At 47.3% G+C, this 24409-nt stretch overlaps 3 protein-coding genes and 1 long non-coding RNA gene across 4 annotated transcripts; 3 read left to right on the forward strand and 1 right to left on the reverse strand.

Moving 5' to 3' along the window:
• Positions 1 to 12: 12 nt before the first annotated feature.
• On the forward strand, positions 13 to 4319 carry lmod1b (leiomodin 1b (smooth muscle)). Its single transcript, XM_057028849.1, has 3 exons — positions 13 to 543; positions 1385 to 3088; positions 3170 to 4319. The coding sequence occupies exons 1-3, from the start codon at positions 268 to 270 to the stop codon at positions 3194 to 3196; spliced, it is 2007 nt and encodes a 668-aa protein (XP_056884829.1). The 5' UTR covers positions 13 to 267; the 3' UTR covers positions 3197 to 4319.
• A 1068-nt stretch (positions 4320 to 5387) lies between these two features.
• On the forward strand, positions 5388 to 8460 carry timm17a (translocase of inner mitochondrial membrane 17 homolog A (yeast)). The gene is made up of 6 exons (XM_057028853.1): positions 5388 to 5521; positions 6310 to 6409; positions 6747 to 6810; positions 7029 to 7157; positions 7474 to 7584; positions 7676 to 8460. The coding sequence occupies exons 1-6, from the start codon at positions 5496 to 5498 to the stop codon at positions 7750 to 7752; spliced, it is 507 nt and encodes a 168-aa protein (XP_056884833.1). The 5' UTR covers positions 5388 to 5495; the 3' UTR covers positions 7753 to 8460.
• An 804-nt stretch (positions 8461 to 9264) lies between these two features.
• LOC130523547 (ras-related protein Rap-1A-like) lies at positions 9265 to 22450 on the forward strand. The gene is made up of 8 exons (XM_057028852.1): positions 9265 to 9315; positions 13229 to 13320; positions 14093 to 14161; positions 14442 to 14498; positions 15162 to 15302; positions 19061 to 19204; positions 19372 to 19502; positions 21469 to 22450. The coding sequence occupies exons 2-7, from the start codon at positions 13264 to 13266 to the stop codon at positions 19459 to 19461; spliced, it is 558 nt and encodes a 185-aa protein (XP_056884832.1). The 5' UTR covers positions 9265 to 9315; positions 13229 to 13263; the 3' UTR covers positions 19462 to 19502; positions 21469 to 22450.
• LOC130523549 (uncharacterized) lies at positions 13135 to 17973 on the reverse strand. Its single transcript, XR_008949909.1, has 3 exons — positions 17535 to 17973; positions 16628 to 16768; positions 13135 to 13362 (listed from the first exon to the last, which is right to left on the reverse strand). It is a non-coding gene; the product is annotated as an uncharacterized LOC130523549 (long non-coding RNA).
• Positions 22451 to 24409: the final 1959 nt, after the last annotated feature.

Here is a 24409-nt window from a genome sequence, read left to right on the forward strand (position 1 = left end):
CAGCCTCGCCGTCCACTCTGATGATGTGAGCTTGTTGCAGTTCATCACTGGTGCCCCTCTCTGCAGGACTATTGAGTCCAGCCTCTTTGCACCAGGATCGAGGCCTCTGGCGGCTTTTTTGGCAAAAGGGAAACAACGGGACAGCGACGTCGGCCTATGGGAATACTCTCACTTACACCATAGACATATTTGGAGGGAAAAAAGGGGGAATTAACTTGTCACCTCCAAAGAAACCTGCGAATCTTCTGATCCCTTCTTTTGGCAACCATGTCCAGGAGAAAGGTAAAGGGCCTGACCCGCACGGGTCGTCAGGTCAGCGAAGACCCAGACCTGGACAACCTGCTGTCCACCCTGTCACCCGAAGAGATGGAGGAGCTGGAAAAGGACATGATGAAAGTGCCCGACCTGAACCCAGAGGATGGAAAGGTCATCGTCCAGGGTGAGAGCCAACAGGCGCAGTCGCCTGTCAGTAACAACGTGGAGGACGCCAAAGTGAGGAGCGATCCGAAGGGCAGGCTCAGTCAGAGGGAACAGTCGTTTGAGGTGTGTCAATTTTATTTCGGATCTGACTTTATAAAGTCAGTGTTTTTATATATATATCTGTATATATGTGTGTGATCTCATTCTAATATCTTAAAAAAACAATACTTTAAGATGCACAGTCACATAAACTGCACTTTTCCACTGATAGATAACCACTTCACCTAACATGTACTGTCCCAGAGGTAATCTGACCATAGACATCATGTGCTCGACGCAAACATCCAACTACATGGGTGTTGGCGCCTGTGCCAGGAAAAACACGGTTCCCCTTCTGAGGATTGCTTAACATACATTCATTTCACATTCCCGATGATCTTCTCCCTCCGAAACGCTTTACTTTGGTTCCAGTGGCATTGCGTGATAGATTGCGTCCTTGGTTAAGCGTCAGGCAGCCAGGTTTTGTGTTTAAACGAGAGGCACTTCAGTTGATGGAGCAGCGGCCCTGCGGAGCTTCTTAATCCCGTCCTGATGGAATTCCTTGGTTGATTGCTCCGATGCTCACTGCCTTTTAAGGCTACATCTGCCAGGGCCATGGCCTCACACAGCAAAACAGATGGGGAGTAACAAATCAAACACTTTGCAAGCTTGCTCACTGCAAATACATCCACTATAAAAAAGGGTCCTTGTCCTTTTGCTGACTGTAAACACAAGCGCCATGTTATGTCAGAGACTGTGTGTGTGTGAGTGTGTATCTGATACATGTCATTAGCACAGCTGTTACACACCGTACAAACCTTGTGAATGTTTGTTCTGGACACTGGTGTGCGTTTCAGTGCTCTATTTTCTGACTAAATGTTAATGGGATTTCCACAACAAACTCCACATATTTGTCCCCCTGCAGGGCGAGCCGAAGAAGGAGAGTCGGAAGCAGGAATACCTGAGGAAGATGGGCCTGAGCCAGGAGGGGAACGATGACACCAAAGGAGGCCTGGGAAGACAAGGCAGCGTCTCTGGCGAAAGAGATTCCAAGCTGGATGACAGAAACGGCAAAGGTGTGGAGAACTTTCGAGAGGAACGGGGTCGGCTATCGAGTAGATTCGGGATCCAGAAGGATGAGACCAAAGACAAAGAGCAATCTGAGGACAGTAAAGGAAGAGACAGAAAGGAAAACAGAGAGAGTTCAAGTACCAAAACAAAGGACATGGTCTCAAAGCTGCAGGACAAAAAGGACGAGGGCCGAGAGAAGGACAGGAGAGAGGATTTCAGGAGGAAAGACGACAGCAAAACCAAAGACATTATCTCAAAGCTGCAGGGAAAGGGTGAGAAGGAGCCAGCCAGGGAGAAGGAGCGGAGGTCGGAGACTTTGAGAACACAGGGGCTGGTCTCCAAAATGTTGGAGAAACAGAGCAAGGTGCAAGAGAGCCGGGCGCCAGAAGAGAAGAAGCCCAAAGCAGAGGAGAAAAATCCAGCTGAGGACAAACCTGAGCGACAACCTTCAGAGAGAGGGGAGGGCCGGGAGAAGCAGGTGGAAAAGAGGACAGAAAAAGAGGAGCTAGTGAACCACAGCGAGAATGTGAGAGAGGAAGAGAAGACGGTCGATACGGGGAAAATAGATGATGGGAATAGGAAAGGAAAAGTCACAAAGGAGGAGAAAACTGAGAAAGTTGGCAACTGTTTAGGGGCCACAACTACCCCAAACAGCAAGGCGAAGGTGGAGGATGATGACGACGAAGACTCCAGCATGTTTGATGAGCTGATGGAGCAGGTCCAGAACAACGACCCCGCCCTCTCTGAACTCAACGTCAACAACTCCGAGGTCATCAAGACCAAAACGCTCATCGAGTTCGCTCAGGCGTTGCACAACAACACCCACGTCAAGAAGTTTGCCTTGGCGAACTGCCGCGCAGACGACCACGTGGCCTACGCCATCGCCAACATGTTGCGCAACAACAAAACCATCACCAGCATCAACCTGGACTCCAATCACCTCACCGGCAAAGGCATCCTCTCCCTGATCCAGGCGCTTCTCCGCAACGCCACCCTGACCGAGCTCCGCTTCCAAAACCAGAGACACATTTGTGGTGGGAAGACCGAGATGGAGATGGCAAAGATCCTGAAAGAAAACACCACCCTGCTCAAACTGGGCTACCACTTTGAGTTAGCCGGGCCGAGGATGACCACCACCAACATCCTGAGTCGGAACATGGACAGGCAGAGGCAGAAGCGCCTGCAGGAGCAGAAGCAGGCCCAAGCTAACGGCGAGAAGAAAGGGGCGCTGGAGGTTCCTAAGACGGGCGGTGGAGGTTCCTTGAGGGGCTCTCCGAAAGTTTCCCCCAAAGCTTCTCCTGTACCTTCGCCAATCCCGTCGCCCAAGCTAACGCCAAAGAGGGGGGCTGCAGGTCCCACTCCCCCACCGCCTCCGCCTCCTCCAGGAGGTGGACCTCCACCCCCGCCGCCCCCGCCCTTGGACGTAGACTCTCTGAGGAACTCCTTGACGCCGGTGTCGCAGAGGAAGCTGAACGGAAAAGGCCCGGGCGACAGCAAGAACTCAAGGGACCAACTGCTCGCCTCAATCAGAGGGAGCAACGTGAAACAGCTCAAGAAGGTACGCAAAGAAGGCCGCAGGCGTACTCGTGACCCCCACGTGCACATGAAATAACCACACGAACAATGTCTGTCCCCACAGGTGCCGGTGCCAAAGTGGCTGCAGTGATGATTCCTGTTGGAAGACGACGCTGACGGAAGGGGAAGAGGGAGAACAGACATCTCACAGCAGCTTTCCAAGAAGACAAACTCGACATTCCTCCAGGATGCAGTGGCAGCACTGTGCTGTGGGGCACGGGGCGCTCCCATCGGCGGGACCACCGGCCCCCACTATGAGTTCTCCCCTCACACACTGGACCAAAAGGACTCTGTGGAGAATGAGTGACGCCGGGCTCTCTGTTTGCCAGCTGAGGACTCATGAGTTTAGCGATTGTTTGTCTTCGGTTTATAATGACGCTTTGCTGGTTATTTGCACTAGATACTATGAAGTCGATCATATAACATGTCGGCGTGCGTATGCTTCTGAATGTGAGCGCCGAGAGCGTGTGATCAGCTTTGTAACAGCTGAAACTTTTGCTAAATTTGAATATACAAAGCTTTATCGGTAATAAAGTGGAGTCATCGACCAGTTATTTATTTGTTAATGGGAATCCACCTTATTCTTATACGTGGTAAATCTGCTCAAACTGGGAACTCTGAAATGGCGGATATATCAGGGAACTGACAAACAAGCGGCCTGAAAATCTGAATAGAGGGAAGGCAGAAGGGGAGAGATGAAGCTCGTGGTCTCGAAAATGCCAAATCTCAAAGCATCTCAGGCAGGGTTAAATGGATTCGAGCGCAGCCCGGTGGAATCCTGGCGCATGACGGAAAAGGTTGATCATGGAAATAATTACAGAGCGTGTTTTTATCAGGAAGTGCGACAGTCCGCCCATCACTATTTGATATAAAACAGAACCATTCTAGCCTGTGTGTGTTTGCATTACATCACCGCATGGTCATGCGTTAACCTTTGGAGAACCATGATGGGCTCCTGATGACTCGGGCCACACATGAAGAAGAATGTCATATCCAGTCAAATGTTAAAAAGTGAGTGGCACTCATGTATGTTCTGTGTGTAATTTAAAATTCTGTTATATCTCTACACATGCCTTTCGTACAGAGCCTGTATGTCCTCAGTTGAACATCCTGGTATGTTTGCAATGACAAGACACAAGTGTAATGTTATGCCTGGCTGATATCATTAAAAGAAAATGTACATGTAAAATGAAATAAAACTGGTTTCTCCAGCATTTTTCTGTTAGTAAAAGGCATGCACAGTGTTTAGTTTCAGTTTAGAATATTAAAAAAACATAGAAAAACGTTTAACATAGAAAATTAAAATAAGATGTGCATGTACATATTGTGCATCAACCTGAAATGATGAGATCCAAAGGACTTTGGTTCATTGTGCAACATTTTTTCTTTATGTCCCCCTGAAGACAGGTTACATGTTTAAGGCCTCAGAAAAGGGCTGTGGAGTATCAAGCCACCATCTTTCCTCCTGGGTAATCAGAAGAAACACAGCAGCAGCATTAGCAGGAGGCCGGTTTATGTCTCCGTCTCTCTGCATCCACCAAATGCCTATATTTGGGCATTCTCAATGAAAGCCATCTTTGCAATTCATTCCTTTTGCTTTCCTAATAGTAGGCTAGGAGCCAGCTGTCTGTCTTTGAGCTGGAGCCGCTCCCCTGACCGACAGAGCTGATCTCATTCAGAACAATATGGGTTGGGAATAAAAATGTGGAAATGCTGGGAGGTTTAACACTCACAACTAGAAGCTAATGGCAATGGAATTCTCTTATGTTATTGTATCATTTTCCCTCCTTTCTCGCTGTAGCACCAAGTAATTACCTTAACAGGGGCCCGCAATTTCCACATTTGACTTAACTTATTTATTCCACACTTATCTAAATATATGCAACAATTCAACACATATATGCAACAGTTCAACACAGTTGAACAGTTTAGCCTATATACTTTCAAGATACGCCAGTAAAGATGAGGCTAACGTTTTAAAAAGATATAAAACACCGTAAACTATGCTAAAAACTAGCATTTGAAATGCTTAGAGAAAATTCAGTCTGTTTCGTGTCTGAACAAATATTACTATCAGTAACTGAGTAGTAATTTATTTCCCAAAGACATGGAATTCCAAGGCCCCCAAAATGTTTGGATCCTGCGTATCCTTTTTGTAGATCAATGAGAATTCATCCACCTTTAATTTGTTCTTCTGGTTTTGCAGGTGCCTGGGAGACCAGAGTCTGAAGAGGTTTAGACTGTAAACCAGTCCAATTCTCATTACAGACCACAAGGTGGCGGTCATGTACTAACGTAGTTTGCTGCCACCATAGAATATTGAAGAAGAAGAAGCAGCAGCACCGGCCGCCGCCGTTGCAGCAGCAGCAGAAGAAGACGCAAAATACAAAATGGAGGAATACGCCAGAGAGCCGTGGTAAGTGTTGTTAAAATAAATATATTTCCTCCACTGTTTTTATAAGCCACACACCTGACGCTTTATGCCATAATAGCCGCCACGAGTATGCGCAAATTAAGACACGAATAATTGGGTGACATACGTAGAAATGTTTAAAATGCGACTCCTCACCTAGCATTAGCAGACACGCTAACTTCTGGTAGAGTTGTATTGGCTGAAGTAGCATATCCCGTGGTGGCTAAGTCACGTTGTTGTGACCTTGTCGGTGTATTTACACCCGTAAAATATAATTTCCTTATCGACACCAGTGAGCGAACAGGGCGAGGCCGCCACACGCTCATTTACGTATGTCAAAGGATTTTCGTGCAAATTGTAGCTGGACAGGCGAAACAATCTTACTTTAGCACACCTGTGAGCTAGGTTACCCACCCGTGTGCTAACGTTATCCAATGAAATTGCTTCAAGGTTGCACAACTAGTGACGTAATATTAACTTTGATTGCTGTTGCTGTAGAGTATAAAATGACTATTCTTTAAGATAATATTTCAGAAAAAGTTAATGTCCATGTTCGTGTTGAAGTCCGAATAAACACGTTAAAGAGAGTTTATTATGTAATTCATATAACATGTTTACATATCTATAGATAGATAGATAGATAGGTGTGTTTATTTCTGTTAGAGTATCACTTGTTTTCAGTTTGTATTCAGGGGCCAAAGTTGGACATTGAATTTAGGATACTGTTGAAAGATTGTGCCTCACTGTACTGTCCTGTTCTCAGTCTTTCCTTAACTCTGATATGATTTTAGCCCTTGGAGAATTGTGGATGACTGTGGGGGAGCCTTTACCATGGGAGCAATTGGAGGGGGAATATTTCAAGCTGTGAAAGGCTTCAGGAATTCACCCTCGGTAAGTTGGCCTTCCATTACTGCCCAATGATGATGAATTCAGATAATATTGAGTACCACATGTCAGCTGCAGAAACATGGCTTCACGTTGTGTTGCCAAATATTTGTCCGTTATCTATTTTGTCTTAAATTAACGATCCCTTTCTTGTCTAATCATTTTGACTCAGTTTGAAAGGCTTTAAACAAACGCTAGAAATCCCCCGTCTCTGTCCAGGGCTACACAGGCATCCATTAAGTTGTATAAAACAGAAATGGAGAGTGTAGAGTTAAGAAAAATGTATCGTAATAGCTTGAGATATTCGGCCCTGATCTGTGTTTGCTGTTCTGGTCTCTTGTAGGGGATGAGCCACAGAATGAGAGGAAGCTTGACTGCCATCAAGACTAGAGCTCCACAACTGGGAGGTGTGAACCAATGCTCAATGTTGTCTGCCTGAAATGACCCGTATTTTACATACATATTGTCAGTTTGGCTTCATTAACTCATTAAAAAGCTTTAAAGACCAATAAACCTGCGCTGCATTACAATCTGCTTTTACATTTTAAACTAATAAACCTGGATTGATGCTTAGATAAAAGCTGCCACGCTGGGACAGAACTTTACGCCGTCTCTTGCGTTGCAGGAAGTTTTGCAGTATGGGGCGGCCTCTTTTCCATGATTGACTGCGGTTTAGTAAAAGTACGAGGGAAGGAGGATCCCTGGAACTCAATAACCAGTGGGGCCATGACAGGAGCTGTCCTCGCTGCAAGAAGTGAGTAAACATAGAACGAGCTGCTTTCTCACTGTACAAACACAGCTCGCACAAAAGGCACCGGTGATGCTGAACAGAGGGTTAATTATTAAACAGTCAACAGATGAGCACGACTATAAATGGCTATTGGCATGGGCCGTGGAGCGCGCGGTGCCAGAACACAGTTAGAACTTTTTCAAGACCCATAAAAATGCAAAACATTTGCGTCCAGATTTTACGGTTTCCCGGATGTTTGATGTACTGCACATCCAGCGAGTCTGTCTGCTCTGGTGAGAAAGATGGACACAGAAGGTTGATTTGGGCTGGTCTGTTGCAGACGGGCCTGTAGCCATGGTGGGCTCTGCAGCCATGGGGGGTATCCTCCTGGCCTTGATAGAGGGTGCCGGTATCCTGCTTACGAGGTTCGCTTCGTCACAGTTCCCCACCGGTGAGTCACTTTTAATGCAGCCTAATGACCAGAGTTCGGTGATTTTAGGCCTTTAAAGTCTTTTTTCTCTCACTCTTTTGTCTGTTTTAAGCACCCCAGTATGCAGAGGAGCCTGCCCCCGCCGGCATGCCCCCACCTTCCTTCGGTGACTACAGACAATATCAATGAGGACTGGCGCCTGCTCTTCTGTTGGGGTTTTTTGAATTCCTTGCTGATGTTTTAAAAAAGAAAAAAAGAAAAACGCAGACACTGAGTACCGCACGTCAACCACATCCACCGTCAACGGACTCTGAAGGACAAGAACACCGTGACCCAAACACAGACCTGCCAGTTAGTCGCTCTCCACGCAGCCACGTGCGCGTGCTCCATCACAATGTGGTCGGGTACAGCCGTGTTAGCAGCCCAAGTGTTTGTGTGGAGCTGAGTTAAAGGGGATTCAGAGCAAAAAGCTCTTTGGAAGGTGTTGAATCTATCAAAAAGGCGTCACAGATAGAATCTCAGTTACTATGTGTAAGTGTGGTTATGTATATAAAGTCTTTCCACTTATGTTCAGTTATATTGTTCCTCGTTTGCCTTAATACTCGGCTTGGGCTGGCCACAAACATCTGGATCACTTTGATTTTCCTCAGTTATGAAAGCAAGCACCTCTCAGATACAGTGCTGTTGCTTTGTCATCAGCTTTGTATTTTAAGTGATTTATTTATTTTAGATTGTAAAGATTTCTATTTTACGTGACTGCTTTTACATTCAACACGGGTGTGTGCAGAGGTTTGACCAAGGTTGGGTAGAAAATTATCAAAGAAACTCAAGCAAGGGATTGCTAATTACTGTCTGTGTAACAGATTGTGCAAAGGTACAATAAATGATTTAATTGTACCGGCTGAAGCTTTTTTGTTCAATCGGTTTCCAGTGATTTTTTACCCATTTTTTATGCAAGTGACAACATTCGACCACTAGGTGGCGGTGCCCGCAAACGCCAGCTGTGCGACGCTTGGCGCAAACGAGTGCGTAAAAGTAGCATTGGGAAGCACTTAATTTACACACCCTTGCACGTTTGTGTCATACACCTGCCACCTCTGGCTCTCCTGACTAGGACTCCACGTTAGGGCCACAACACGCAACACTGACTGCGCGCCTGACTCAGATTTGGACGATTTTAAGTAATTTAAGGCGAATTTAACTTCACCAGCTTGAAACGTGGCGTGAGGGATTGTCCGTTTTGTACAGGCCTGGGTCACAAAAACACCTGATGGATCCCTCCAACCTTTCTGCCCATTTCGCCACACACACACACGCACACACACACACACACACAAAAGAGCCTGTTACGGTATATACTAAATGCACGCCGATACAAGAAAAAGCATAAAAAGAAATGAGTGATTCTGATAATGGAACTACATTTGAATCCCAAATCATATTTGTGTCTATTTAAAAAAAAAAAAAAAACCAATTCTAGCATTTCTTGTTGGTTATTTGCATTTATTCCACGCAACATTCGATCAGCCCGCACGCATCTTTAAACCGCACAAAGGAAGGTTAAACGCGTCGCGGCGAGCCGCGCGTCCCGTTATCACGCAAACGCTGGCGGACGCGGAGCGGGTGCGTGTCATGCCCTTTTAAGAAGAAGAAGAAAAAAAAGAGAAACAGCGGTGACGTCTGCTGCGCACACAGGCCGGAGGCGAACTGACACTTGCGGAGCGGCGACAGACAGCGAGCGAGCGAGCAACGGTGAGTGCGGACGCCGAAGTTTAGCGGGCGCCCCGAGCGCCCACGGAGCTCCGCGGCTTCTGGAGCGCGTCGCCGCGTCACTTTGCGGGCGTCGATCACGGGCGGCGGGGTTTTTCGCGGCGTGTCCCGCGTACGTGGGGATGGGGGGAATGAAAAGAATGCAGCGCAAGTAGGAGACGGGAGTGAGCACTCCCATTTTAGTCAAGGCCGGGCGGAAGGGCAGGTAACGTTAGCAAGCGCTTGCGCCTTCCGCTAGCGAATGCACCGCGCTGCATGCAGATTCCCAAGGTTTATAGTCTCCGTTCGGAGGTTTCGCTGCGAAATGTGGTTGACCGATGAGCATTCGTGATGGGGCAGCCGTGTTTTGATTACGGGAGAGAAATGCATCGGCTAGCTAGCTCAGCGTGCTAACGGGCTAGCGGCTGTGAAGCGTCGGCGGCCCGTCGCTGGCAGCCAAAGCTAGCTAGTTAGCGGCATTTTGCTAACTAGCTTGATAACGGTACTTAGTGCAATTGCTGTTGCGACACTGGATTGCCAGACGCTTGCCTTTATTACCTGGATTGCGGATAGTTTTAGGATTTTTATGTGTGTGGGTTACTGATTTCAAACTGAAGTTGATTGATGTTATGGCAGCTAAGGTCGCAACAGTAATTATTCGACGTGCGGTGCGAGGTAGCCGCAGCCACAGATTGTGGGGACTTAGTATGAGCAGGAGTGATAATCATATGCTCCTGCCCTCAGCAAATAAGAGGGATTTACTGTGTCACATCCTCTGGAACTGAAATGCGTTTTGTCCCGTCTCTGTCCAGAGGTTATCCTTTAGAAGTTGAGGTGTCCTGTGAAACAACCGCTTAACTTTGCTCACAGTACATCTCTGCTGTCTGTATCTTTTCCACTTAAGTGATGCATTTGCACCATTTCTACCCAAGTGATGCATTTGGATCATCAGGATTAATGCTTCACACACAGTTGCTTTTCCTGACTACACGTCAATCTGCTGCGTGCAGAGGTCCAGAAGAGGAACCGAGACTCAAAGAGACTATTTTAGCAGGCAGTTAGTCCTTTTCCATCCTGTCCGTACCAAGATGTCTTGTGCTTTGGAAAGAGGATGTGGCTTCAAGATGGACCCCGGCCGTGGCGTTTGTCAGTTGCAGATCTGAATCCAGGCGCAGAGTTTTATGTGCCAGCCAGCAGTTTTGGTCTGAGTCAGGCATCCAGTTCCCAAGGTACCCGAAAGCAGATGTGAGTACTGAGAGGTTACTCGGGTCTTGTTTCGTGTCGCTTTAGGTTTGTCGTAGATGCTTGCAGGGATGTGGGTTGATATCAAAGCGGCAGGCTGGCGTAACGGTAAGACCGCAGGATGAGTGATTTCCACTGCTGATCCGAGTTCAGGTATCGGAATGTTTCGCTGGTTCCTGCAGGCGGGTCTCCAGCCCCCTGAAATGCAGGGTCGGGGTGACCGGACGGCTTTGTGCCACCTTGCCGGAGGTGACAAAGTCGTGACCCCACCGCAACAGGATGTAGTTGCATCTCATCAGCGCGAGTGTCTCTCTGAGATCAACCAACCAAGAGGAAAGTTCCTGGAACAGCATCTTTGTTGACAGCGGCGGATGTGTGGCCTTTTCAACCCCCCCCTCCGCCCAACGCTCCAAGATGGTGCACGCGCGGCTGATGTCACTCACGCTGCTGTCCTGAGTCAGCGGCGCTGCTGTCAGATTACCTTGATCCCGCACGTCGCCGTTAAGCCGGCGAGCCGCTGCCGCCTCTCATCCCGGGTCGAGGTTGTCCAGAGACGCCGTGTGTGCTGCTCCAGCTTCCAGCCTTAGATGGATACATACTTTGCGGCCACGGAGGGACAAGGACGGCGTGACGTCACGGCGGAGCGCGCTTTCAGTGGCATGCGACCCCCCCTCCCCCACCACACACACACACCTTATTTGCTGGGGTTACTACGAGACCCAGAAGTAGCTGCTGCAGCTTGTTTTGTTTTGTTTTGCTGGGAGTGACAGTTCAGGGTGAGTGTAAGCGAGATGTCCTTAAATGGCTCTGTGTGTGTGTCTGTGTGTGTGTGTGTGTGTGTGTGTGTGTGTGTGTGTGTGTTGTAGATGGAGTGTGAGGGTTGGAGCATCCTTCCCAGTGCTGTCAGTCATTTGGAAGCTGGTCACCTCAACCAGGAATGAACTCGGGCGCCTTTAAACCTCCTAAACTCTTCAGGACAGAGTTTAAATGGATTATAGCTAATAAAAGGGTTTGAAGTGAGTTGTTTGGAGTTTAGCTAACTGGCCACGGCGTTGTGTAGGAGCAGATGATGCGTTTGGAATATTAATGTTGGTTCATGATCCGAGTTTTCATGAAATAGTTGTGATGTCGCTGCTTCCTGTGCAGGGTCCAACTTCTGCTTCTGAGCTCCAGAACCCTGGGAGCAGATCTTATTACTGAATGTCGTGTCTGCTGCTTTGGCCACTCATATTTCTTTTCCATTTGTCCAGTTTTTCTTTTTTTTTTCCTATTTTTTTTGCTGCGCTAAGCAGCCACAATTACAGAAATGAAGGTTTTTTTTTTTTTTAGCTTATTTTATTTTCAGAAATGGTGAATTGGATGTTTGCTTTGATGACATCACCACCTTTTAAACTTTTTTAAAATATGGGGGAAAAAAAACAGTTTTTAGAAGAATCTGATCTCGACCTGAAATCATTTTACTGGCTTTACTGACATGAGCCGTCTCAGCAGGGGGTCAGTCCACCAGAACACTGGCGTTCGTGTACCTGATGGCGATGCCCTGGGCCTACACGGGGCATCAGGCGTGTGACGGCGTGCACGCACTCTCTGGACTCGTGAACATGAGATGCTGCACCTGGTTTAAGCGGCGCCCTTATGCCTTCTCCTCCCGGTTGCTTAGCGTGTCTGGTGTAGCACACCAGGAGCTCCAATAGCTCCAATAGCTCGCTCTCGTGGCGCCGCGGGTCGCTCCGTCTCGGCTCGTGGCGCCGCGGGTCGCTCTGTCACGGCTCGCGGCTGAAGCAGGAGGTCGTCGGCTGGCGAGTAGCTTTTGATGGGCTACATGCAGCGTTGCTCATCAGGGCCGAGGTCTCCTCTGGGAAATCCGACTCCGGTGCTAACCAAAGCCGTCACGCCTTTACGTGACCCAACTTCTGACCTCGGATCGATCTCGTGTTTAGTCACAGCAACGCGGCGGCGCGTTTTCTCGGTGAACGGGGGTTGCGTAGTGACGCAGTTCCAGGAAGTGGCCACCAGGTGCTGGTGGTAAAGAAAACTGTTGTTTTAATCCTTGTTGTCCATAAAGTGTGTTGAAAATGTGCTGAAAAAGCAGAAGAGTCGGAGGTCTCGGGTTGGAGCTGGCGAGCTGGTGCGCCGGCGAGCGGAGGTCTCGCCCCCGTCAAAGTGATGTTTCTCAGGTTTCTCCACTTCCTCCCTGTGACCCGTCTCTCTTCCTTCAGCTGGTTTCTGTCATTAGTCAGAACTCGCTGTGACTGTTTTCCAGTATCAAAGACTGGGACCAGCAGTCCAGGGCGTGTTTCAGTTTGTGGAGGCCAGATGATGTCATTCAGAGGAAATCTACCAAAAACTGTATCATCTCCCCCTGAGTCCCCCCCCCCACTGGAACACACTCCAGCTGGTTTGTGTTAGAGAGGGGTCACATACTCCTCACCTCCTCCACCCTGAAGCAGCTCCACTTATGGGTGTTCCCTCCATTGTTGTGCTGCTTCTTGTTCCGAACCTCCAGGAATGACTAAAATCCTTCCCTCCAGGAGTCGGGGAAAACTCCGCAGCCCGGCTTAAAAAAAACAAAAAACCCTGTTTGTTTGATTGAAAGCAACGTTTATTTCTTTCCCCCTTTTTTTTAGTTGGTTTGCCCCTTTTCTCACTGGCTCCTGTTTTGATTTGACTCCAGAGCAGACTGAGGCTGTCCGGTGAAGCAAACCCGCCATGCGTGAATACAAGCTAGTGGTGTTGGGATCTGGAGGTGTGGGCAAGTCGGCTCTGGTGAGTAGTCCTTCCTTTCCTCTTCATATCCTCTCCAGTCACCTAGTTAAGCGAAAAGACCGTTATTATCGAGTAGGAGGTGAAAATGATCGCTCAAATCCCAGTGAGCCTTCGACACAAACTGCAGGGTCTCGCGCGCCCTGCTTGATTTAACTGCTGCCAGGTACGCAGACGCTAGGCTAGGCTAACGCTTCGCTCCGGCACAGTGGCACGTTTGCACCTTAACATGCTATCAGGTGATTCTGTCTACACTTAATCTGAACCCAGCGGAAAGCACACAGCCTCATCCAGCAGCTCAGACGTGCACTCTGTGCCACAAAGGTCTATGAAACAGATCAATAGGGGTGATTTGATTTGCATTTATAGTGGGGAGAGCCTTCTAGATTGTTTATAGATTCTCTAAGTTATTCACATGGCTACATTATTTATATAGTTCAGCGTAGGCTTTATCTTGCTGAATTGTTATTTTAAAACACGTATTATACATTTAGCTGGACTAGTCCAATGTGTGCTATCACAGCTTTTGTTAGCTAATAGAACCTGCAGGCTGAGTTCTGGCTAACCCTAACCCTGCCGTGGGTTGGAGGCGACTGGACTGGACTCAACTCTCCACCGTGCACATAAGTTGGTGTGAAGCCGTCTGAGGAGATGCTGAAGTCAGCGTCTCCATCAGTGCACGGCTGGTCGCAGTGCTCTGGACAGGCCGTCTCTCACTCTGTCCCTGCTGCCGAGGCGTCGCATCCATCTGACACTGCTGCTCCTTCTCTTCCAGACAGTTCAGTTCGTACAAGGAATCTTCGTGGAAAAGTACGACCCCACAATAGAAGACTCGTACAGAAAGGTGAGCGGTGTGGAGGGAGCTGACCGCTCACAGCTGCTCTGCGTGTTTATGCCGTTGGGTCTCTGCTGTTGGCTCATCTCTCCATCCACTCCTCTTTATTTATGCCTCTGTAACAATCGTCTTTGACTCCGCTGAAGAGGATTTTAGCATCCTGAGAGTGCGGCGCGTTCCAGTTTACACATTCTGTCCGCGTTGTTTGCATCCTACGTAAGAACGCCGTCGCATCCATTGACCTGAAATTAATCTCGACATTTTCTGTCCTTTATTCTCTCTGTCGCAGCAAGTGGAGGTCGACGGGCAGCAATGCATGCTTGAAATACTCGACACGGCAGGCACAGTAAGTCAAGTCTCTACCCCTTAAATGGGACACGATGCCCATCTCTGGAAAGACAAATGGTCGGTTGATTTCAGTGATCCAGGCTGAAAGGCTGTATTTGGATAAGATGTTTGGATTCCCAGGAAATCCAGGATGACCCTCCATTCCCTCCACCCCATCGGCTTCTGAATTCCTATACGAATGTACATTGGGCTCATGCGGTCTTGCTCACGTTGTGGGCTGAAGCTAACTGAGTGGTTAATCATTATTTAGCTATCTTAGTATTAAGTTCAGACTGTATCAACAGCTGTGGTTTATTACCAGCGGCAAATCTCAATACAGCCATAAAATCCTAAGCTGTACTTCTGGAACGCAGACAATATCCCAAACAGTCGTCGCCATGGCTACTGTCATGAACTGAGAAGTAGATCTGCTCTCAGTGGTTCAGGTATGGTCCAAAGTTTGCTAGAAGAATGCAGCCGAAGCGGGTCGTGTGTATGTTCACCAAACACGTCGCTGCTTGTTTTTAGTGGAAAATGCCGCAGCTGCGCATGTGAGCGTGAGCACGCTGCTCAGTAATGCGAACGGGACGGCAACGCATGGTGTGACCTATTCAGTAATTACATGGCGTAGTATAATATGCCAGCGGAACTCATTTCCTGTATTTATTTTCCTGCCCTGCAGGAGCAGTTCACAGCCATGAGGGACCTGTACATGAAAAATGGCCAAGGCTTCGCTCTGGTCTACTCCATCACAGCACAGTCCACCTTCAATGACCTCCAGGACCTGAGAGAACAGATTCTACGAGTAAAAGACACAGAGGACGTGAGTGAACCTTTGCTACCAGCTTGTTGCGCTCCAATTCTTCCTCATTTATGTTTTTAGCGCCTTATTTTGCTGTTTCGAGTCTCGGTTGTTCTGATTGAATTCATCCCGTGTGCAACGTGTGTTTGGGTGCTAGCATGTTTCGGAGCCTTGCTGGGTGATTTCATTGATTAACTTGATTCAGAAGCGACTCTGGCTGGTGTCAGCCAATTGGAAAAGGGGAACCGATTGGTGTAGACGAGGCAGTAAATTCTGCACCAACAGGATGTCAGCAGAAAGCCCAGAGTTGCAGACTCGCACCGCTTCCAGCTAATCAGATCAGCACTTCTAACCAGAAGCTTTTCTGTAATTATTGAAACCAGCACGATGGCGAAACGCGTCAGATGTCTTTATTTCACCGTTACAGACGTTGGAATTGTCTTCAGCTACATTATTCCATATTTATGGTGAATGAAAGATGCGCGTAATCAAGTATTTATGTTGCCATCGCTGACCATCTGCTCCAGTGTTTGACAGAACGGGATGACACCGCTATCGTGAACTCAAGAGTCATGTGATCGTCATAGATTGACATGAGTGATGCGTTTGGTTGGCAGTAGAAGTGCAGAAGATCGTGAACTATATGGAAGTTCCTTGGATATAGGCGTTAGTACTGCACGACAGCGGCCAGCTAACCAGGCAGAGATAGCTTCACTAGATAATTTGTCGCTTCACCCTGTTTATCTTTTGTTTACATGGCTGCATTCCGGTGAGCTGATTGGTGGAGGACAGTGTAGCAGGCTGGTATGTTGCTGTGCCTCCGGGGCAGCTGATCCGGCAACACGGCTGATCTGACCCACACGGTCTGTGTTGATACTCAGCTCAAGTCTCCACCGCTAAAATAAAGTAGCAAGGCATCCAGCCTTCAATTCAGCTTTTTTTGTGTGTTATATCATTGTGTTTTGGCACCTTTTTTTTCTTCTTTTTTCTTTTTTTTGAAGCACATTTCCATTTATCTGGTTAGTTTCGTTGCCATTGCAAGATTGTGTTGTGGGCAGATGGTGCGTCAGCAGGATTTAAGATGCCCTTTTTTGGTGATCTCCGAAGGAGTGAATGTAACTATAACCCCTCTCTGTTGCTCTTTCCTTCCACCTCACTCTGTCTCCCCAGTCAACATCTTGAAAAGCCCTCTCACACCCACAGCAAAAGTCTCAATTAGCTTCTATAGCACCATCCTTCTTTTTCCGTCTCCTCTATCTGGGCCAGTTTCTAGTGCGGTTTCTTTTGGGGTTTTTTGTTGGTTCTTTTTTTTTTTCAGTGTTTTTTTTTTGCTCCGCGATCCTTACCTCCACCTCACCCCAGACCGGCCTTGTGGTTTCGCTGTGGTCTGGAGCTCGGAGAGGGTGATTAGCCTGTCAGAGGCGTTGTGCGAGGGAAAGCCTCAGCCCATCACCGAGCTGCGAGGCTGCGGCGCTCGATTAGAGTCACTGCGGTCAGAAAGCAGAGGTTAGCATCCTGCTAGCAGATGACTCACAGCATCACAGGTTCCTCACGATGCTAGAAAACAGTGGAGGTTCCTCTCCCTCCAGCTAACCCCCCCAGTCTTAATGCCTCTCTTAAGCACTTGCAGCTGCTGATTTAAGTCTCTACCTTTAACGACTGGAACATCTGTTTATCTTTGTTTTACAAGAATGCATGACTAGGAAATACCTTGAGAACCCGTAATGGCAAATGAACCCACGCGGAACATCAGGCCGGTTTATGTGGCTTAACCACTCGTGGCTTTATTGTTGGTTATTTAACAGGTGAAACAGGCACCTCGCAGTGAAGCCGATGATGCAGGCGTGCATTAAAAAAGTTTCCTGAAAACAGTTTGAACATTTAAAGCTCGAGGTGGGAAAATATTTAATTCCAACAATTCTTCGCACTTTTCCCCAGCCTCAATGAGCCTCTGCTACAGCTGTTTTCGTTCCCAGTGCCTGCACGCACCATTTACTGCCAAGCTCGCAAAACGTACAGAAGCGCTCGACGCCGCCAAGCTCAATTTAGGAAGTCTGTTAATGACTGTAAATTGAGCACGGTCGCACCGATCCTCCATCTAGTTTTCAACCCAAGTCTTAACGGGGCAGCTGACGGGATATAAAAAGCTCGTTCCCGTTAGTTCATTCCAGATTTCTTACATAAGCCCGGTCCTGTGACTTTTCCGGGCCGTCTCTATCTCGACCGGCTCGTTCCCGACTGCTTGTGACTCACCGACTCCCCTGCTCTGCGTTCCCCACATCCAGTCTGTAACCTGCCTGGGGGGCGGGACTGGACCTGTGAGAGGTCTCTACGTGGGCTGCAGGAATTCTTCAACCTCAGCTGCACATGTTTTTCCTTCCCTGTCCCGCCATCCTCCCGGCCCCGGCTTGACGTTATTGTGAGGCGGGCGACGCCGCGGGCTCTCCCAGGACCCCTTGGGAGAAATGTCGTTCAGCGGCGCGGTGCGAGAGGGGCTTGTTTGGATATCAAACATCAAGCGGCAACCTTGGCAGGGATAATCTAAACATCACAGCTTCCTGTCGTCTGCCTCGCGGCCCAGAAAATGCAAGAAAGAGGAAGGAAAGGGAAAAAAGAGCCCCTGTAACGTTGGTCTTCTGTGTTTGAAAGGACTTTGAAAGTACAGATCAGATGACCTCAGAGAGCTATACTTGTAGGTATGAGCGAGTTTGTGCATGCTTGGATGCTACCATAGTGCTGACAGGCTTCCAGTTTTTCCACATGACATGTCTGGGGGGATGGGGGGGGGGGGTCCAGGCACCAGGAGAAGGCAGCAACTGCAGGATTTCCCCTGCACGGGTTTATTTATTCCAAGCCGACTACAAATAGATTCCCCCAGCCCATTTATCACCGGCGCCTACAGTGCTGCGAGGAGAAGTTTCCACTGAGCGGCGACTGTGTGAATCTTGTCGGGCTGTAGCACGACCACGGATGTCCTGGGGACGGCAGAAATAATACCGAGCCGGCCTTCGTCTCCGTCTCGGACGCGTTTCCAGCGGCTGCCCCAGTCAGACCCAGTTTAGATGCAGATTCCGGCTACTCGCCAGCTGAACTCGAGCAGAAAAAAAGTCTCATACCATCAGGTAATTCCAGCGAGCAGATGGAGCGTGGAATGGAGCTGAAATGTTGGAAAACATTCAGGAAGGAAGGCGATGTTATCCCCGCTGGGCGGGGCCGGCCTCCACTTCCTCCGGGCCAGCACGCTCCCCAGATAGGCCGGTCAGGAAACATCGGGCAGGATGAGACTCATCCCGACACCCCCGACTGTGTGACAGAAGACAACCAACGTTGTTGTGGTTTTATTTTTATTTTTTTTACAAAGCCTTTTTTTAGTTCTGTTTTGTGAGCTGAGACAGAAAAAGGAAATGTTGGGTTTTGGGGACGTTCTGACAGCAGCTTCACTTCATCTTCCCGCTTATGTTAAAAAGGAGATAAAACCAGAGGCTCTGTTGTGCTGCATCACTGTCATTGATGGCTGAAAGTCCCCTTTTTCCAATCTAAATCTAATTGAAGTCCCCTTATATCAGCCTTTACACATCCGTTCCTGCAGATGGCTTTGCCAGTCTTTTTTCCTCACGTTGTCAGATGTGTGTACAGCAACAGTGTGTGTGTGTGTGTCATTCTGCCTACTTCACTGTAGGCTGATTTGTGGTGTGTGATAATGATGCCAGTCCTTTATGTTTAACCAACATCCTAAACCTTAACTGCCTCTGACTCCTTGTCTGTTGAACCGTCACCAGGTACCGATGATCCTGGTGGGAAACAAGTGTGACTTGGAGGACGAGCGCGTCGTGGGGAAGGAGCAGGGCCAGAATCTGGCCAGACAGTGGAACCACTGTGCCTTTTTAGAGTCCTCTGCTAAGTCAAAGATCAACGTCCTCGATGTGAGTTCACCCAGATGCAAACACTCTTTCCCTAAAACTCGGTCTGGATCATCTATAAGCTCGGCTGCTGAGCTCTGATTTGAGCCCTCTTCCTTTAACGAGGGGTCATGTGACAGCACACCCACGCCTCTGTTGAATTTTCTCTTCTCTTTGCTGTGTTGTCTCAGATCTTCTATGACCTGGTCAGACAGATAAATAGGAAAACGCCAGTGGAAAAGAAGAAGGCAAAAAAGAAATCCAACTGTGTCCTGCTTTAAAGACCCCCCCCTCTCCAGCCCCTGCAGCAGCTCTGAGCCAGGTGTGTGTCTAAAGTTCGATAACTTGTGGTCGTAAAAGGCTGCCAGCTAACATAATAAGGCTGTAATCAACCTAACGTCATCTCTCAGCGTCCGTCCAGCATTTGAAATGTTTAGAATGCATTTTCTGTTTTGCAGAGAAACAAGTCATTGTTGAAAATTGCAGTTTAAAAAGGCCAACAGTCACCACGTCGGCCTCCAGCCGCGTGAAGTGCTTTCACTGGCCGTTTCCTGCTCAGCCCAGTTTCAGTTCGGCTTCTGAAACGTGGCAACTTTCAGTTCAGTTCACGAAGATTAAAACGTGGTGAATCTGGACAGCTGATACTGGGGAGCCTGTGTGCTGCAGAACAATGTCCTTTATTAATTTAACTGTTCGACCCACACCTCACCTCAGCAGGTCAGAGGTCATTCCATTTGACCCACGTTAACTGCCCCCGTTGCACGAGTGTTTCCACCCTGATGTCGAAGTTTCCATTCAGAGACGTTTGAGGTTCAGTCAGTTGGAGAAACGATGTGAGATCTCATGATGTGCGTCCAGCCTCACATCAGGGTCGCACACATGCTTCCAAACACTCAACAAGCCCGAAGGACTTTTCGACTGGAGAGCGGTTGGCTAGTTCTCAAAAATAGGGAGATATAAGATAAGTTGTTTAAATGTTGAATATGAGCGTGACGCTGGGTTTGGCTGGATTGGGGATATTAGGCGCTCCCTGTCGGCACATTTGAGTCAAAGAGGAAAATCCTGCTCAAAGACTTCATACAGTAGCTGCTGTCTGTTGTGCCTTTTAACTTGTATAACTGATGTTGGCGATAACGTTGGATTAGCGAAGCTGGCGGTGCCATTGTGTCGCCCAGACACGGGGGTCTGTAAACCACCCACCACGCTCTCTCCTCCATCTGTGTGGCTCAGTCTGTGAGTCCAGCATGAGTGTGGGGCCTCTGTCAGCGTGGCCTGGGGCGGTGTCTGTACACCTCCTGTTCATGGCCCAGCCAGCCCAGTGAACCAACACTAATGGGATTCCAGCCTTGGTGCTCCACCGCTCACACCAGTTCATACTGGGGCTTTACATTGCCAGACTCTGACAGGAGGGGAGAGGGACAGTGGATCAGATGTTACACTTTGCACAGCATGGATAGTTTCCAGTTTGGTGGCCTCATGATTGTCAGATCTTTATTTGCACTTTTCAGGATATGTCAAAACACAAAAATCAGATCTAAGATTAGTCTTATTCTCATAAACCAGCATCCAGAGAGTTCCTCGGTACATTGTCCTTTCAGTTCCCCCCCAGAAATTTCCCCAAAGTTTCTACGTAAGTTGAAATAATAAAAATAATCCTGTAAATAACACTCTCACAAGTCCAGATGTCTTTACTGTTCAGATTTTGATCTCATTATTAGGTGCAAATCTGAAATTAAACCTCTGGCTAATGAATTCATAGTCAGCCGGAGAAAATGTGCCACCAAAGTATTTTGGTATGTTTCTGTAGAACTGGCCGCTCATCCAAGTCCTTTCTGTGTGGGTGAAAAGCAGAGGAATGAGAGGGGGTGAAACTCTAAAAATAGGGGACGAATGAGCGGCAGCCAGTCCTCATCCCAGTAAGCTGCTGCAAATAAAGCTGGAAACTTTGGAAAAAATTTCTCCAACTTTTACTTTCTGTAGTATATTGACACGAGTGAATAATCCTTACTTAACTTGATAGATTCCTTTTTGTAAGGATGTAATCACAGGTACGGTATGTCATTTTTTCTCAAAATTATTTTTTACATAGAATGTGTTTTATAGGTAGGAGAGATTATACTTATCTCTGCTGTGGTCAGGAGAAAATAAGAATTGTATAAGCTGCCTGTTTTAGCTACCGTCAACGTTCTTACAAGCCGTAATACCAGTGAATGACCACTAGGTGGCACTGTAAACACGCCGGTTCTTATTGGGAATGAACTTTGTTTCTGTTGCTTCTTTTTTTGCAGAAATGCTGTAATGAAGAACTGTTGCCCTGATTGGAACGTGCCAGCATTCCAACAGCCCCGCCCCTCCCTCCATCAGCCATAAACGGTCAATCAGCTGACTGAACTGCTCCCACTAAAGATGAGAAAGACCTACGCGAAAGAGAAAGCTGGAGAGCATAACAAGAAAGACAGTAAGAGAGAGAAACTCTGGTCTCTCACCTCCGAGGACCTTCCTCCGTGTCAGTATGAACCTTGAATGGACAGTCTCCATTTTTGCTACCATAGACACCACAATCCTACGATGATTAAAGCCTCTGAACATGAAAAAAAAAAGGTAAAATGTTGCGAGCCACAGCAGGCCAGAGAAAAGAACGGTCAACAATTTAAAAAGCTAAAGAAGGAATTAAAACTGGGATTCGGTATTTTTGTTCTCAACGCATAAACCTGGAAGTTGACCATCTTTAGTTGTATGAGTAAAGATATTCAGAAATGAGCATGAAAATAGCATCAGTTATTAAGTGTAGATGTTTTCAAGTGAAATCAAGTGGAAAAGTGAGAATTTTTTTTCTAGCCATACACCTACTCCATACCTGTCATGTCAGTGATAATAGATCAAGGTCTATCATGTATTTTTATATTTTTTTTTCTTTGCCCTGTCGTTCATCATGGACTCCTCTTCTGTGAATATCTCTCTCTGATGTGACTTAATTTTATACTCAGTCACTGGGATTTCATAGCTCCCATAATATATTCTAATGCCATTTTTTTGCAAAACAGTGCTTCAGAAAAAAAATGGGTCTTTTATAGAAGAAATATGGGGGAAAATAAGGATTGATTTCTATGTCTCTTGAAGCTGAAATATATTATACTAAACCAACTCTAATAATGCTTCTTGTGTTTTTCTGTCAATGATGTTCCAGCTTTTATGGATTATTAAAGTACATTTTAGTACATTTTAATTATATTGGTCAATGTATTTTTGTGAATTAAACTTTTATCCAAAGCAGATTTGACTTATTTGAAAAAGTGTCCTTAAACAGTTGGAATCATGGGATATACAGAAAATTGGAACTTTTTCTCAAGCTTAACTAATTTCATAGTTACTCATTTAGGGCCTAATAAATGTAGGACGCACACGCGGATTACGGTTGGTGACCACTAGGTGTCACTGCATCACCAAAACTAGTTCTGACCTCCACAAGTAAACGTGTTACTTACACAATTGTGGTCCAGTGAAGTTTATTTATGTGATTGTTGCTCAAGTGTAAATTTGCTAACGAGTGCTTACAAATATGGCTGGATATCAAAGCTGAAGCTTGTATTTTAAAAATGTGAACAGTTGTGATTATCATAAATGATTCAAATGGTTATAATGTCTTTACAAATGGGTATTAATTTTAAAGACCTACAGTAACTCATGATTGCATCTTATTCTTTCCCATGGTTCTAAAACATGCAGATCTGGCTGGAGAGTTTAAATGGCATATTTCTGCCTTTATTTCTTCCATGATTGTTAGTAATTACCAACATCAATGGATGATGGATTAGAGTCTTAGTACACTTTGATCTGCCTGTTCTCCAACAAATCAGCTGAGAAAAATACCTGGTTACAAACTGTATAATTGAAAGGCTTTTGCTGACATATGAACAAACATGAGAACAAAACCCTGGATTATTATTTTTGAATAAAAATCTGCATCATCTCAGCTCCTTGCATAAATGGAGGAGTACCGTATGTAGAGTGGAGGAAAATGCTGAACGTCTGCTGGAGGAATTAGAGCGTGTGACTCACTTCTTGTTTTCTGAGTTATCACCAGCGCAGCAGCCTTGATCGGTCCCCTAATCCCTTTAGTGGTGGGAAAGCAGAGTAAGACTGAAACATTTTTGCATTTGTTCCCCATTGGCTGAGATATCTCCAGACCCCCACAGTCTGATGTGTCTTCAGCTCCTCCGTGTCCTCTAGGAGGACGCCCTCTTCCAGGGCCCAAACGTCCTGCAGACAGCTTCGCCCTTTAAGTAGGTTCCTTTTGGTTTATTACATTAATCTGAAAAGATTCAGCGGAAAAGAACCAGAGCAGCACAACGGTCTGTAAATCTGTCAAGCACCATCAGCAGAGATCTTTAGGCGATCGACCTCGGTGATCGTTTATGACATCATGGGTCTCGCTGACAGGTTGCGGGTGTGACGCGTCTCCTGACAGGTCTGGGCACGGCTCTTGATGATGGTGTGTTGAATGTGTGAAAACAAAAAACCCCAACTCTGATCCACACAGGCCCAGTGATGAGCAGCTGGTGTCTCATCCGTGGCCCCCAGTTTCCCCCCCCCCCCCCCCCACAGGAGGGCCCGCGCTGGTCTGGTGCCTTGCTGATGGGTCGAGGAGGCTTCCCTGAGATTCACAAAACAGTATCTAACACAGAATCACGGGATGGTCTTGTCATGATGTTTTCCACAGGTGCTCATGTTCCCCAGTGCACGTGTGAATGGTGCGCACGTTCTGCGCAGATCTTAATTTAAGGGAAGATTTTTCATCCTCATCGGAAAACAGTTAAAACTGCTGATTTTCGAAGGCCACCCCAAAACAAAAGCCAACTCGGATTCTCTCAGCGGTCCCTGAACCCATCACACACATACACACACACACACACACACACACACACACACACACACACACACACACACACACACACCCACACACACACACTCTTCCCTTTGCCAGATAAATTAACAGATTGGTGGTTACGGGGGAAGGATCGAGACCCCCCCGACTGTGGATATAGTCTTTGTCTAATGCATTTTCTGGAGAGCCAGTGAACATGATCTTCAGTGTTGGGGGAATATTGACAGGTTGCAGAGTGAGGTCGGGTTTCCCCACTGAGGATTCATCAGCTGCTATTTCCTGTTCCTAATTCATTCATATCCATGATGTCAGTGGACTTTATCGACAGGAAAATAATGTTCTAG

This window comes from Takifugu flavidus, chromosome 4, assembly GCF_003711565.1.
Source record: "Takifugu flavidus isolate HTHZ2018 chromosome 4, ASM371156v2, whole genome shotgun sequence".
Taxonomy (NCBI): domain Eukaryota; kingdom Metazoa; phylum Chordata; class Actinopteri; order Tetraodontiformes; family Tetraodontidae; genus Takifugu; species Takifugu flavidus.